This window comes from Hippoglossus hippoglossus, chromosome 14 (assembly GCF_009819705.1).
Source record: "Hippoglossus hippoglossus isolate fHipHip1 chromosome 14, fHipHip1.pri, whole genome shotgun sequence".
Classification (NCBI taxonomy): domain Eukaryota; kingdom Metazoa; phylum Chordata; class Actinopteri; order Pleuronectiformes; family Pleuronectidae; genus Hippoglossus; species Hippoglossus hippoglossus.
The window spans coordinates 24710195-24726110 of NC_047164.1; the positions used below are offsets into that span (position 1 = coordinate 24710195).

The following is a 15916-nucleotide window of genomic DNA, read 5'->3' on the forward strand; positions in this document are numbered from 1 at the left end:
TGCAGCACATAGATGCACTGTATGAATGTGTGAATGGCAAAAGCTGTACTGTGAAGCACTGATCATCAAGACTAGAAAAGCTCTTGATAAATACAGACCGTTTAGCATATATTTGTAGTAAAATTGTCCTCCAGCTTTTGTATTCACCGTATTGCCTCCAAATGCAACGCTCACGTGGATTGTCCGACGTCACCGTGCAAACACGTGTCTTGGCACGAGATTGGGCAAACAGCCTCCGCTACGTCATCGCCGAGCTGTTTAGGCAGTGACACAGTCGTGAATATTCTAATATGGAGGCGTGGCTACACGGATGGGCATCATGGATGCTCAGAGTAAATGCTCGGACTGACTGTCTCCAGGAGCAGGACCCCTCCGGTAGACAGCAGCCTCCCCATGGATCTCCTCAGCACCTTTTAAACTCGGAGTTGGGGGAGGTCGTGCCCCCCTCCATGCGGAGATGCTAAGATTTCCTGCTTCCTAAAGGGAGCTGTTTTCTCTCAGACCCTGGATAAGACACTGACAGGTGAGTACTTAGTTTCAAAGTATAAAAATAATGTCCAGGGACCGAATCTCCAATGTGAGCCCGCTCTGCATGAACCTGTAATCACACTGTGTGTCATCTTCTGTTGACCACACCGTTATTATTACACTGTGTAGAGTGAATATTGGCAGTGAATGGATTTACAGCAGGCTCGGTTTTTCCACTGAGCAGTGGCAGCAGTATGTTACGTAACAGAGTTTGTGATGTGACTGTACTGCCTGGGACGATCTTATCAAGTTCCTCCTACCTATGCTACCCTATCCACTTGTCTACTAGGATGTGGGGACCAAACAATTGACAGGCACTTCCACTCTCATGAAACTGCAACTCCATCACAAAGATGTTGTGTTTCTCATTTGATGTCACTTATGGATCAATGTTGTGGTCTAAGTCAAATTGGTTTTGATGTAATCTAAAATAACCTGGAGCTATAATGTTTTATATGTCTTCAAATATCTCACTAATCCAGTTTTTCAGTACACCCAGCCTTCTCTGTGGGAGATAATGGCTTAATTAATGTCCAAGTTAGTTTGATCACAAATGGAGTGATCTTTGTTGAGGTAAAAGAAATTGCATTTATTTTACCTCAAAGTGCACAGTTCTGTCAGATAAGCTCACTGCATGTCTTACATTTCTTTTTACATTCACATAAGTGCTGGAAACATTTACACTGTTCTTTTCAATGCATTCTAACTGGGTGCTAAATGGGCCTATCCTCACCTGTCATGTGGAACTGCAAGCTCCTTTCTTTTGAGCTTAACTTGATTTCTTTGCTCATCTGACTGTAGCATATCTTTGACTCAAAATGCCATGACACCACTACAGCTTCCAGATATTGAGTAGATGTGATCTAGTGTTAGAGTAGCTTCCATTTTATTTGCACTTTAATTCATAATTTTTATGATTGTAGTTATTGGAGTATTCTATTGTATGCAAGTGTGTAGGCCTCATTCATATTCATATATTTTACTTATAGAACAACCTTTAAATGAATGAATGAGGTGCAGAGGTCATTCTTTGTAACCCAGAGGACTGGTTTGCAGTAGAGCTGATGGTGTGAGTACAGTAGCTCCTCAGGACAAAATACCTACAACAGAGAAAGCACAAACATTAAGGGAAACATGCACCAGATCTGGAAATGCAATAAATTCTAAAATACATGCAAGTAAAAGCACCATGATCAAGGCAAACTCTCTAAATACAAGAATGTACAGATATGAATGCAGATACAAATCTGAAATTATATATAGGCTACAGTCATCGATATAAACAGAAATTAAGCTATGCCAAAAGTGCTCCAGGATGCTAGGAGGGGTGATGGACTTGATTTGCATAAGCACCAATATTATAGGTGGGCCAAGACCATGTAGGGAGACTTCCAGTGCCTTGTTACGACACAAAACCCAGGAAGCTCATTCGAGTCACTCAAGCATGACGTTTCTGACTTAGAGGAACCATAACAAAACGCGCAAGTGTTTTTTTCCCAGAGTTTTTGGGTTGGTAGACATGCCAGATACCCACATTAACCTGTAGAAGCACTAACAAAGTGGAAGTTGCATGCTATGTCCCCTTTAAGATTTCCCCCCAAAAAAAGTCTGTTCATGGGCCTTTGGGTACAAATGATGTTGTCACATAATGGAAGCTACAGAGCTGAAGTGCAGTCAATAGAGTACATCAGCTGATATTGTTATTCACAGCAGCGTTCATGCTGACACCAACAGCTCAGTTGTAAAGTGAATACGAATGGATGATTTCACGGAGTCATGCTGTGCACAGTTATAGATCCTTCTCAGAGATCTGTGGACTCAATGCAACATTTATAGTTATAAACATACAATAGAAGAACATTCAGCTTGTGTTTGTGTTCAGTCTGCTGCAGTACCTGACATACAGACAGTAATAGCTTGCACTTGTTTGTCCTTACTCTTGCTGAGGGTTAAGGACAGAGGATGTCACACCCTGTTAAAGCCCTATGAGACAAATTGTGATTTGTGAATATGGGCTATACAAATAAAATTTGATTGATTGATTGATTGATTGACTTGCGTTGCAGTGAGTATTAGTACAACACACAAATGATTATTTATGAAACTGACCGGATGCCCTCCTTACATATTTTTCAGATAATCAGCAGCTCTGTTTCTAATTAATAGTAATAATAATAATAATAATAATAATAACAATAATAATAACAATGCATGCATGACATAGCTGTTTATACACTATATCTGTTTAAATGCACTTACAGTAGACACTAGAATAACATTTCTGCTAGTTCTACTATAGTACAGAATCTTCACAGATTATTATTATTATTATTAGTATAATACTACTACTACTACTACTAATAATAATAATAATAATAATAATAATAATAATAATAATAATAATAATAATCTGTGAAGATTCTCAGTCATCCAGGTCAAGGTGTCTTCAGAACTTGTACATGTGTCCATAGCCAACTGGACTTGATTGTGTTTCTTGAATATGCTTCAGCTCTCATGCGAGAGGCTTCTAGGCTGTCCTAGAAAATGTTACACTCACCTCTTAAACAACAACAGCAGTATATTTAAACTCAATTTATTTATATAAAAAAAGGCTTTAATAGACAATAGTAGATAGACAGCAATAATTTAATTTACTAATGCATTGATCAAATGTATTAAATAACCATGATATTGACACCCTTTCATCCTCATCATTTATTGTCATAATTAAAATCTTCAACTATACCAGTTGAGATAGTTTACTTAGTTTGCAATAGAGTATATGAGAATGTTCATATTGAAATGTAACAGTTTGGGGTTTCGTAAAATTGTTTATTAGCCTATATTTGGTCACTCCCAACAATTTCTAGTGGCATGAAATTGCGCATCTGTAGTTGATTTTAACTGACTATTTAGGGGTATATTAAAGGGCATGCAGGGTATATAAATGACTCTGATTTACCTCCAAGCTAGTGAAAAGATGGCAGATCTAACCTTGCTGGAAGGTGCTGCTGCCCGTGCCCGAGCGCATCTTCAGAGACCTTAAAAACATGTTTGAAGAAAGTAAAGATTATGCAATTCCCTGGAGTGGAACATCGTCACTCCGGAGGACAAGCTACTGAAAATTGTGCATTTTGTGTCTGACACAATTATTAAAATTTCTGCTGTTGTGAAATTATGCCGTTTTTGCCTTTTGGGGCCATCTCTTATAACTTTAACTTCTCTGTTCAGCACACGGCTCTCTTCATGATCCACCAAACGGATGTCCTTATACAGAGAAATAGAGGTGTGGCAGTATGCTAATTGAAGATAGCGGACACACGCCTGTCAATTTAGAATGATGAGTCATTATGTTGGTCGTGTCCGAGTCCCCTGAGTCAATGTGTGAATGGTTATTAGTACTTGTTAGTTGTAGATCCTCCCTTTTATTATGTGTGTCTTCAATTTCTTCAATGTTCATCCTGGCCTGGCACAGAGATCCAACACATGGCTCTCTCTGAGGTTTCTACGTTATTGTTTTAACGTAGAAACGTTAAAACCCTGTTAACACCCCCAGTTAACAGGGTTTTTCTAGTAGTATAAAATAGTATACAAATAAAATTTGATTGAGGATTGATGAAGGCTGTGGATGTGTATGATTTGTCTGGGAATATAAACTTAGCACCGTAGGTGGCTGTAGATGTACTGTTTGGAAAACATTATTTTTTTAAATAATAAACAATTTACACAATGCTTTACTTTGATAAACCATCAGACAAAATGTGATGGAGAAGGCACTGTAGTCACTGTAGATTCAGTTTAAGAGAAGTCTTGATGACCAAAGGCTCAGTGGATTCAACACAGGATTTAAACCCCTGGTGAACCTCACAAACAGACAGGTTGGGTCCTAGTAAGAAACCATAAGAGCTCTGAAAAGTTCTATGGGCTAACGAAACAAAAATAAACCTCTATCAAAATGATGGAGTAAAGTGAGGAGAAAAAAGAAAAGGCTCGTGCCCCAAAGCCACCATCTCATCTGTCAAACATAGCGCTGGTTCTGTTATGGCTCCAACATGTATGGCTCCAGTGGAACTGGTATGGATACAACTTATTAATGATTTCACTGCTGACTGAAGTAACAGGATGAAAGCAGATGTCTACAGGGGCACTTGTTCTCATATTCATTCAAATGCATCAACACCCATCCTAAACATATGACCAAAGCAACCAAAGACCTTTATAGGGTGAGGTGGCAGAGGGAACATCACCAGAGATCATACAAAGAGTCTGCTTTTGTCTTTGGATCCAAGACTGGACACAATCAGATGATTTTCCACATTTTGATCATAATGATTTTGTTTCTTTTCATGTTAATGTTTCTAATCGCTTTTGAACTCTTAATCGTTGGGCTCTATGTGTTAAAAAGGGTTGTCTCTCCCACACAGTTCTTTCAATATTGATGAAACCTGCTCAAGTTCAATCTGGAAGAAGGCTTCAATGTAGTATCCATTATTTTATTATAGTATTCTTCTGTTTCTAAACTAAGCTGAGCCAGTGACTTGACTGGCTGTTTGTTTGGTCTGAATGAGCAGACAGTTGGTCATATATGTGTCTCTGCTCTGTTTTTTGAAAAGTGCCATGTGCCTCTCTAAAGTGAACATTGGATTGTTTGCTTTCATTTTTAGAAAACTTGAATGCCAAAAGAACAGGGGCATTGTGTGGAACGGCCTGTCCGTAGCACCTCAAAGAATGCCAAGGATAAGAGTAACAGTGCCACTCTGCGGGCATCCAAGAGTGGCTACTACATGGAGCCACCTGGAATGGGTGACATGATTGACCACCTGCTGCGCTGTGACTCAGAGAGGGACTCTGAAAAGGATTCTGGGTACTCAGGTGAGCAAAGATCCATTTCAATGGATGGACACAGACACCACAAATTTTTCATTTGATAGTTTTCTTCCTTTGGTGATGTCAGTGCTGAACATATACTCAGTTCTTTCATTTTAGTGGGCTCACATGAAACCTGCTTTAACACTGTTAAAGGAGTCCATAAATAAAATGCTTTATTTCTCCTACATGTTGTATGTCTTTCCTCTGTCCTCTCTCTCACTCCCTCAGATGCTGGCTCAGACTCTGTGCATACTGATGTCGACGACCAGCGTAGCAGTGTGAGCGAACCTTACAGGCAAAGCAGCAAAAGCTCCAACAACAACCATGTGAACGGTGCAGTCCACAACATGCCTCCTTATGAGGAGCTTCCTCCTATTTACGTCATCAAAAACTTGATAGTTAAGCCGGTGAGATAATCAGTCACACACCCAACAACTTATTTAGTGTTATTATACATTTAGTCAGTAACTAATCAAAAAACATCTTCATATTTTCCTTTTTCCTAGTTGTTGAAAAATCATTATAAATAAATTGTTCAGTGGATTTATTGTTTGGCATTGCACTTGCTTTTGAATGTGTGTGTGAATGGGTGAATGGCCAAAAACTGTACTGTAAAGCACTTTGAGTGGTTATCAAGACTAGAAAAGAGCAATATAAATACAGACTATTTATCTTTTTAAGATTTACTATGATATAAAAGCAAACAAAGTGGCTGCAGCCGCGGCCCTGGATCTGCGGACGATAAGGCAGTAACATGTATTGATGAGACATTAATTTCTTTGATGTGATAAGTATGGAGAAGAGGAAGGAGACGCTGGAAAGAGAAGCTCCGTGTGTCATGTGTCCCCCGACATTCTAGACCTATAGCAGCATAACTAAGAGCAGGTCTAAGACAAACCTGAACCAGCTCTAACTATAAGCTTTATCGTAAAGGAAGGTTTTAAGCCTACTCTTAAATGTACAGCTGGTGTCTGCCTCCCGAACTGAAAGTGGGAGATGATTCCACAGGAGAGGAGCTTGATAGCTGAAGGCTCTGGCTCCTACTCTGCTTTTAGAGACTTTAGGGACGACAAGTAAGCCTGAATTCTGGGAGCACAGTGCTCTAGTGGGTTGATAAGGTACTATCAGCTCTTTGAGGTATAATGGTGCCATATTATTAAGGGCCTTGAGGGTGAGGAGGATAAAAAATATGATTTAAACCAGTTTAGGGCGGTTCCTTTAATGCTAATTAACTGTTCTAGTCTCTGTAATAAAATTTGATGGTCAATTGTGTCGAATGCTGCACTAAGATCTAACAGAACGAGGACAGACACAAATCCCTGATCTGAAGCTATTAGAAGGTCATTGGTGACTTTTGCCAAGGCTGTCTCCATGCTGTGATTGGCTCTAAACCCCGACTGAAAGTCTTCATAGACATTATTTTCCTGTAGAAACTCACACAGCTGATTGGCTACAACTTTTTCAAGGATTTTAGACAGGAAGGGGAGGTTGGATATTGGTTTGTTGTTGGCTAAAACCTCCGGGTCTAGGGTGGGTTTTTTGAGGAGGGGTTTGATTACAGCTATTTTAAAGGACTGTGGTACATATCCTGATGATAATGACAGATTGACTGTGTTCAGTAAAGTACCATCAATTAGGGGCAGAATTTCTTTAAGTAATTTTGTGGGAATGGGATCTAAGATACAAGTTGTTGGTTTACAACATGAGATTATTTTGGTCAGCTGATCAAGGGTGATCAGAGAGAAGCTGTCTAAATAATTGGTAGGATTCTCAGCTGTTTCTGAGATTTCTATTCTTGATGGTGTATTAGTGCCAATTGAGGGCAGGAGATGGTTGATTTATTTCTAATAGTTAGAATTTTATCATTAAAGAAGGTCATAAAGATATTGCTATTTAGGGATCGAGGAATACTGGGTTCAGTGGAGGTGTGACTCTCTGTCAGCCTGGCTGCAGTGCTGAAGAGAAACCTGGGGTTGTTTTGATTCTCTTCTATTAGTTTTGAGTAGTAGGCAGCTCTTGCTTTGTGGAGGGCCTTCTTATATGCTTTAACACTATTCTTCCAGGCTAGGAGATTTTCAACACAGTTGCTGGAGCACCACTTCCTTTCTAGTTTTCTTGATGCTTGTTTTAATTCATGTGTGTTATTATTGTGTGTTGTGAATTATACCACGGAGCTAATTTACTATGTTTTACACGCTTCTTTTTTAGAGGCGCTATGGAGTCTAATGTTAATCGTAATGACTTTACAGAGCTATCGACAAGATGGTCAATCTCAGTGGAGCTAGGGTTTTTAAAGAATTCGTTGGTTATATCAACAGATAATACGGGTTTAAATGTAATTGGAATTATTTCCTTAAATTTAGCTACAGCACTATCAGGTAGACATCTAGTAAAGGAGTTTTTTATTAGTGGCATATATTCTGATAATGAGAAATCGAAAGCTTTTAAATTATGGTCTGATAGAATTGGATTACGTGGAAGTACTATTAGATGTTCAATTTTGACACCGTATGATAATACAAGGTCAAGTGTGTGGTTACAACAATGAGTAGGTTGGTGTACACACTGACTGAAACCAATTGAGTCTAGTACTGAAATAAATGCTACGCTAAGGCTGTCATTATTATTGTCAACATGAATATTAAAGTCACCAACAATAATAATTGTATCTGTTTTTAGGACTAGGTTTGATAAAAACTCCGGGGATTCCGTTAAAAATTCTGAATAAGCCCCAGGAGCACGGTAAACTACAGCAAATATGATTGGCTGTTGGTATTTCTTGGATGGGTGTGGAAGACTAAGAACAAGACTTTCAAATGAGTTGTAGCTTAGTTTAGGTTTAGGATGAATTGATAGACTGGAGTTAAAAATAGCAGCAACTCCACCTCCTCGGCCAAATTCTCGGGGAACGTGTGAATTTACATGACTGGGGGGAGTAGATTCATTTAGACTGACATATTCATCGAGATGCAGCCACGTCTCAGTGAGGGACGATAAATCAATGTTGTGATCTGAGACTAGTTCATTAACTAAAAAAGCCTTTGATGATAATGATCTTATGTTTAAAAGTCCACATTTAAAAGTCTTTGTTACTTGAGTTGTTGCTAATTTGTATTAGTTTGTTGTGTAGAATTCTCCCTCTGTTATTGTTTGATTTACATAATAATAATAATTATGATATTTTTGTGGCCTGCTGTCTATTTCTTTGTGACTTTAACCTCCTCTGCATCTTCTGCTCTCTCCTTTACACTGGTCTGTAATTGCTGCTCACATAAAACCCTGCTCACAACCTCCTGGTGGTACAGTCTAGACCAGAACCGTTTCTGCATGGTCCCCTGGCATTGGGTGGAGGATGGCACAGCCTCACCAGCACCCAAGCACCCACCCAGCTTCTACTGATCCAACAACCAGCAATGCCTGCTTCCTCCACTTCTACCCCGTCATTCAGTCAAGCTGCCCCTCAAGCTCAAATTAAGACGGGAGGCAGCCGCCACAACCAGAACCACGGCAGTAAGAACTCATACCTGCCCATCCTGAATTCTTATGCTCGCATTGCCCCCCACCCCAGGAAGGAGAGTCATAAGGGCAAGGGTAGAAAATGGGTGGAGGGGTTGGAGGAGGCTGGCGGGGAAGGCCAGAGCCAGAGCAAGAGAGTGTGCACCGAGGATGAAAAGAGGGAAGCTGTATCTACCACCCACCACCTCCTGAAGCCACAGCAGCAGCGCCAAAAAGAGGGCAGATTCCATTCCTATTTCCAGTATAAAGACAGAGGAGGACACAATCCTTTTCCCATCTTATCTCAGAGTCCACCGCTCAGCCATCCCCACCATTTCAAGCAAAGCTTGGGCTCACCCTCCATCTCCAGCTGCCAGACACCCTCACCACCTTCTTTCTCAGAGTCCCCCTCATTCTCCTCTGCTCCTTCTTCATCTCCCTCTTCCTCCACGGCTCACAGCCCATATCGACTGCCTCCAGACAGCTCATTTACATGCCAGCACCGTTTTCTAGACACAGCTGAGAGCCTGAATCAGTTGGGCCTGTTGGCCATCACGCTTCGCACAAAGGAGCTGCTGAAGCAGAATGCCGCCACAGAGAGAGAAATTGCCCAACTACGTCAACACACCCATCTTCTGTGCCAGGTGGCCAAGGCCGGCCATAGCAGGTGTAGCAATGGCTCAGGGAGTCTCAACAAACTCCTGCAGGCCTTGTCCAAGTCACCCTCCTACCCCAACTTAGACTTCAATCAACTGAAAACGCTGAGTAGCAGCCGTCAACAGGGCAAAGCCAGAACACAGGAAGACAGAGAAAAAGATAACATAAAAACCACAAAGACACATAGCAACCCACTGCAGGAAGTTTCTTTACACAAGTTAGATGATGGAACATCACCCCCCTCTCCGCTGTTTGCCCCCTCACCAGACACAGAAGAGACACAGCATGCTGATGATCCCCTGAATCTCATGTCCACCTCTTTGACTTTTCCCAGGTCTATCCCTGAACAGCGACACAGACAAACAGTCATGGACTAGGAATTAAGTTATCTCACTATGTTGCCAGAGAGCTCAACGCACAATGACTATCTCTTCTAGCCTCCTGGAGAAAAGGATGGCAGGGCAATATAAACCTAGATATAGAAGAGAGCATGGGTTTTGTTTGAATTGTTTTACATATCTGTGTTAAACCGGATATAACTGGTTGAATGGATAGACAGATGATTTTGCTGTACACAAATGCTTCCAAGTTGCTGGTATATTTTCCTACTGTTCGGTCAGAGATTTACTCTTATTTGATGTGCTTTTTCCACATATACACATGTGTTTGTCATTTAGGTGGTCAAATTCTAACTCAGAGATGGATGTTCTTGGTACGACAAGAAGCAGCGAGCCTAGCTAAACATGTTTACAGAGAAACAGAGAACATGAGTTACACTGTTGTAATCATCACTCAGGTCTCCTCTTGAAATTCATATGCTGATGAAAATATTTAGCTTTGCAGAGAGAGGAAAATATTACTTCACACAATAGCTGTTAAAGCTTACAGGAGTTATCCAAGTAGTTTACAGTTGCTTTGGCTCTATTTCCACAAAGAGTTTCAGTGTGTAAATGGGACATTATTACACACAATTCCAGCTCTAATGTTTGGTTCTGGGACCCCTCTAGAGTAGCTCTGATTATAAAAGGCAATATTAGCACAGGCCTCCTTAAGATGCTTCCTTGCTGAACGTCCTGAACTAAGTAACTAGTAACTAAAACTAAGTAACTGAGCCTGAATCTGATCCAGAATGTTAGAGTGGGCAGAGCAAAGGTTACAATAGGATGTCTATGTTCTCTAAAAATTACACCTATTACCTGCTTATTTTGGAACATAACAGTGGATTTAGTCTTTCAGTCTTAATCCGTATATAAAATGGTAATTCAGCAAAAATTTGGACTGAAGTGAAAAATGTCAGGAAATACTAAAGCTTATGTTGCTTGTAAAATGTAATAGTGTTGTTGCCAAATGAATGTATTGTATACCTTGACTGTCGACTTATTTGTCTGATGAAGTACATTAAACACTTGTAGTACTCCACAACACCTGAGCTTCTGTCTTATCTGCACATACGTTTACTTCATTATTAAAACTTTGCTAATGTTTAATAAGGACGTCCAACATTGTACCATATACTGTATATAATGTTGCAATGTATAAATATATATACGACAGAAAATAGGGAAAGGCATACTAGTCAAAGGCATAAAGACCCAATCATTCTAAATTCATCTCTAAATACAATATGCTTACTCAAGAACTACATGTTTAGTCCGCAGAATGCATACACCTCACATCAGCACAAGTTAAGTGCTACGTATTTACAAGCATTTATTTGTATTTGATGAACAGCCTTTCAAAAGACTGATTACAGATTACGTTTTTGTTTTTTTACAACTGCTGACTTGCATTTTTCAGTTTCACTAAACTAGTGAATTCACCCATATTCACAAATCACAATTTATCTCATAGGGCTTAACAAGGAGAGACATCCTCTGAGGAAAGAAGTGGCGTTCGACCAACCAAGATGATTTTCGCCGAACCGGGATAGAAGTCTGATAAATTACAAGAAAGGACTCTGAAATGCCAGAACCTCCTATTATTCGTTATTCATAGAAGAAAATAAGAACAACCCCAGGTTCCTCTTCAGCCCTGTAGTCAGGCTGACAAAGAGCCACAGCTCTACTGATCCATCTATTCCTCTAACTCTAATGAGCAATGTGTGATGATTCTGTGTTTGGTGGTTTTTGTGTTCTCTCTCTCCCCCTCCCCTTTCTGCTCTTCCCCTGCAGGTCATGTGTGTGGCAGGGGGTGTGGCTGGCTTCCCCGCTGCTGCTGATGACAAGGCACACCTGCTCTCATTCATCATCACCTCTCAATAAAAGCCTGGTCTTGACTCCGCTACACTGCCAGATAATTCCGTCTTGTTCGGTAGCACACCCGCATGTATTTCCCTCAGCTCTCTAGTCCTTGTGTTTGTTAATTACTAATTAAAAAATTCACCACCTCATCGCCATGAATAGCACAGGATACATAGTACAGAAACCATAGAACCACCTGTAGCACCAGATTTATATTTGGACCACTTTTCTTCAATTGATCTTACTCAACTGACTTCACTAGTTTCATCCTCTAATCCAACAACTTGTCTACTAGACCCAAGTTTTTCCCCTTATTGACAGTTCCATACTAAATGCGATTAATATGTCTTTGTTAAATAGCTAGGTACTGCAGGCATTTAAGCTAGCAGTAACTAAAGCTCTGCTTAAAAAAAACACTCTTGACCCAGATGTTTTAGCTAATTATAGACCCATATCAAACCTTCCCTTAATTTCCAAAATCCTTGAAAAAGCTGTTGCTATGTGAATACTGTGATGGAAATCTGGAAATACAAGAGGCTGGAAACACCAAAGTTATCTACGTGTATTTTAATAGGGGCTTTCTGCAGAAAGGATCAACACAGAGAGTCACAAGGATCTCAGAGTGAAGATGGAGGACACTCAAATGCAAGGATCTTATATAGGAGGACTAAGGCTATCTCTCAGAACCAGTTCAGACTGGTTCTGTAGGCGCAGGTTGAGAGAGGAATCTAAACACAGACAACTGATTTACATACACTACCGTTCAAAAGTTTGGGGTCACTCAGAAATTTCCTTATTTTTCAAAGAAAAGCACTGTTTTTTTCAATGAAGATAACATTAAATTAATCAGAAATACACTCTATACATTGTTAATGTGGTAAATGACTATTCTAGGTGGAAATGTCTGGTTTTTAATGAAATATCTACATAGGTGTATAGAGGCCCATTTCCAGCAACTATCACTCCAGTGTTCTAATGGTACATTGTGTTTGCTAATCGCCTTAGAAGACTAATGGATGATTAGAAAACCCTTGAAAACCCTTGTGCAATTATGTTAGCACAGCTGAAAACTGTTTTGCTGGTGAGAGAAGCTATAAAACTGGCCTTCCTTTGAGCTAGTTGAGTATCTGGAGCATCACATTTTTGGGTTCGATTATACTCTCAAAATGGCCAGAAAAAGAGAACTTTCATGTGAAACTCGCCAGTCTATTCTTGTTCTTAGAAATGAAGGCTATTCCATGCGAGAAATTGCGAAGAAACTGAAAATTTCCTACAACGGTGTGTACTACTCCCTTCAGAGAACAGCACAAACGGGCTCTAACCAGAGTAGAAAGAGAAGTGGGAGGCCCCGGTGCACAACTCAGCAAGAAGACAAGTATATTAGAGTCTCTAGTTTGAGAAATAGACGCCTCACAGGTCCTCAACTGGCAGCTTCTTTAAATGGTACCCACAAAACGCCAGTGTCAACGTCTACAGTGAAGAGGCGACTCCGGGATGCTGGCCTTCTAGGCAGAGTGGCAAAGAAAAAGCCATATCTGAGACTGGACAATAAAAAGAAAAGATTGATATGGGCAAAAGAACACAGACATTGGACAGAGGAAGATTGGAAAAAAGTGTTATGGACAGACGAATCAAAGTTTGAGGTGTTTGGATCACACAGAAGAACATTTGTGAGACGCAGAACAGGTGAAAAGATGCTGGAAGAGTGCCTGACGCCATCTGTCAAGCATGGTGGAGGTAATGTGATGGTCTGGGGCTGCTTTGGTGCTGGTAAAGTGGGAGATTTGTACAAGGTAAAAGGGATTTTAAATAAGGAAGGCTATCACTCCATTTTGCAACGCCATGCCATACCCTGTGGACAGCGCTTGATTGGAGCCAATTTCCTCCTACAACAGGACAATGACCCAAAGCACACCTCCAAATTATGCAAGAACTATTTAGGGAAGAAGCAGGCAGCTGGTATGCTGTCTGTAATGGAGTGGCCAGCGCAGTCACCAGATCTCAACCCCATTGAGCTGTTGTGGGAGCAGCTTGACCGTATGGTACGCAAGAAGTGCCCATCAAGCCAATCCAACTTGTGGGAGGTGCTTCAGGAAGCGGGGGGGTGAAATTTCTACAGATTACCTCAACAAATTAACAGCTAGAATGCCAAAGGTCTGCAATGCTGTAATTGCTGCAAATGGAGCATTCTTTGACGAAAGCAAAGTTTGAAGAACAAAATTAATATTTCAAATAAAAATCATTATTTCTAACCTTGTCAATGTCTTGACTATATTTTCTATTCATTTTGCAACTCATTTGATAAATAAAAGTGTGAGTTTTCATGGAAAAGACGAAATTGTCTGGGTGACCCCAAACTTTTGAACGGTAGTGTATGTTTCCTTTGGAGATAAGCAGACATACATTCAGTTCTTTGGAGAGTAAATAAGTGATAAAAGGGTCTGACAGTTTTCAGGTCAACACAGTGCAGACCATAAAACAGTTCAGGTCATAAAGTATTTGGACAGTTTGTATATGTATGTAGATACAGGTCATAAAAGTCTTTAGACAGGGCTGCAAAAACTTACTTTTCAACTACAACATAGGTTTCAACCATACTTAGTTAATTTTTCCAGTACAATACTTAGATGGTAATGGTTTGTTGGAAGACTTTCAGTCAGGATTTAGAATCCATCACAGCACAGAAACAGCACTATTAAAAGTTACCAATGACCTTTTCATGGCCTCAGATAATGGACTTGTCTCTATACTCGTCCTGTTGGATCTTAGTGCAGCATTTGACACCATGGATCAAAAGATTCTGTTACAGAGACTGGAACAACATGTAGGGATTAAAAGAACGGCACAAAACTGGTTTAAATCACATTTATCAGTTCCATTTCAATTTCTTTATGTTAACAATAACTCCTCCATGCACAGAGAAGTTAGTCATGGAGTTCAGCAAGGTACTTCAATGAATGGTATTAGATTGGGCCCCAGCTCCACTGTTAGGAACCTTGGAGTTATGTTTGACCAGGACATGTCATTTGACCCACATATAAAACAAGTCTCTAGGACAGCTTTCTTCCACCTGTGCAATATTAAGAAAAGTAGGGACATCCTGTCTCAGAAGGATGCTGAGAAACTAGTCCATGCATTTGTTACCTCTAGACTGGATTACTGTAATTCTTGATTTTCAGGATGTTTGTTAGTCTGTGAAAAGCCTCCACTTGGTCCAAAATGCTGCAGCACAACTGCTGAGAGGAACTAGAAGGAGAGATCATATTACTGCTGTCTTAGCTTCTCTGCATTGGCTCCTAAAATTCTGAATAGAATTCAAGATCCTGCTCCTCACATACAAATCCCTTAACAATCAAGCCCCTTCATATCTCAAAGAGCTCATAACACCGTATTGTCCAGAATACAGGCTCTCTTGTGACTCCTAGAGTCTGTAAGAGTAGAACAGGAGGTGGAGCCTTCAACTACTAGGCTCCTCTACTGTGGAAGGAGGCAGACACCATCTCTATATTTAAGGTTAGACTTAAAACGTTCCTCTTTGATAAAGCTTATAGTTTGGGCTGGATGAGGTGAGTCCTGAACCATCACTTAGTTATGCTGCTATCCTATCCATATGCTAGCCTAGACTGCTGTGGGAAATAAGCATTTCTCTCTCTCCCTCTTTGCCCCCAGTTAATGAGATTTTCTTTGGTCGCCAAAGTGCTGCTAATTGTGAGAACTGTTGGGTTTTTCTATAATTTTTAAGGTCTTCTATGTAAAGTGCCTTGAGATAATGTATAATATGATTTGGCGCTATACAAATTTAATTAAATTGAATGAAGCCCTTGCTTTCTTAACGTTTTGCAGTTTTTATCCTCACATATGTTTATTATGCACCACAACAGTTGTGGTGTGTGTTTTGACCGGAGTAGGGGAAAATGTTAACCTTCTAATTCCTGTCCCATGTGAGTGTGAATTGTGATGCTAACAAAGCTTGCTAGTTAGCTGATAACATTGCAATGCTGGGCCTACCTTTTCCATTAAGGCTGCTAACCTGTGTTAACCATGAGTTAAAGTTAAGCTTGATGAAAAGATACATTTAACCAACATTAAGATGACGTTTGTTTTGTTTCTGCCACATGTGACTGAGT

The 15916-nt window shown here is 40.2% G+C and overlaps 1 protein-coding gene across 1 annotated transcript; it reads left to right on the plus strand.

Moving 5' to 3' along the window:
- The first annotated feature begins 5201 nt into the window (after positions 1 to 5201).
- LOC117774857 (CLOCK-interacting pacemaker-like) lies at positions 5202 to 9926 on the plus strand. Its single transcript, XM_034607516.1, has 3 exons — positions 5202 to 5400; positions 5638 to 5804; positions 8703 to 9926. The coding sequence occupies exons 1-3, from the start codon at positions 5202 to 5204 to the stop codon at positions 9924 to 9926; spliced, it is 1590 nt and encodes a 529-aa protein (XP_034463407.1).
- The last annotated feature ends 5990 nt before the right edge of the window (positions 9927 to 15916 follow it).

Excerpts from the sequence above, each read along its gene's own strand:
- LOC117774857 (XM_034607516.1), top strand. The coding sequence starts at position 5,202 with ATGCCAAAAGAACAGGGGCATTGTGTGGAACGGCCTGTCCGTAGCACC. Across the intron at positions 5,401-5,637 it reads AAAGGATTCTGGGTACTCAG|ACTCTGTGCATACTGATGTC; the intron begins GTGAGCAAAGAT and ends ATGCTGGCTCAG. Across the intron at positions 5,805-8,702 it reads AAAACTTGATAGTTAAGCCG|TCTAGACCAGAACCGTTTCT; the intron begins GTGAGATAATCA and ends CTGGTGGTACAG.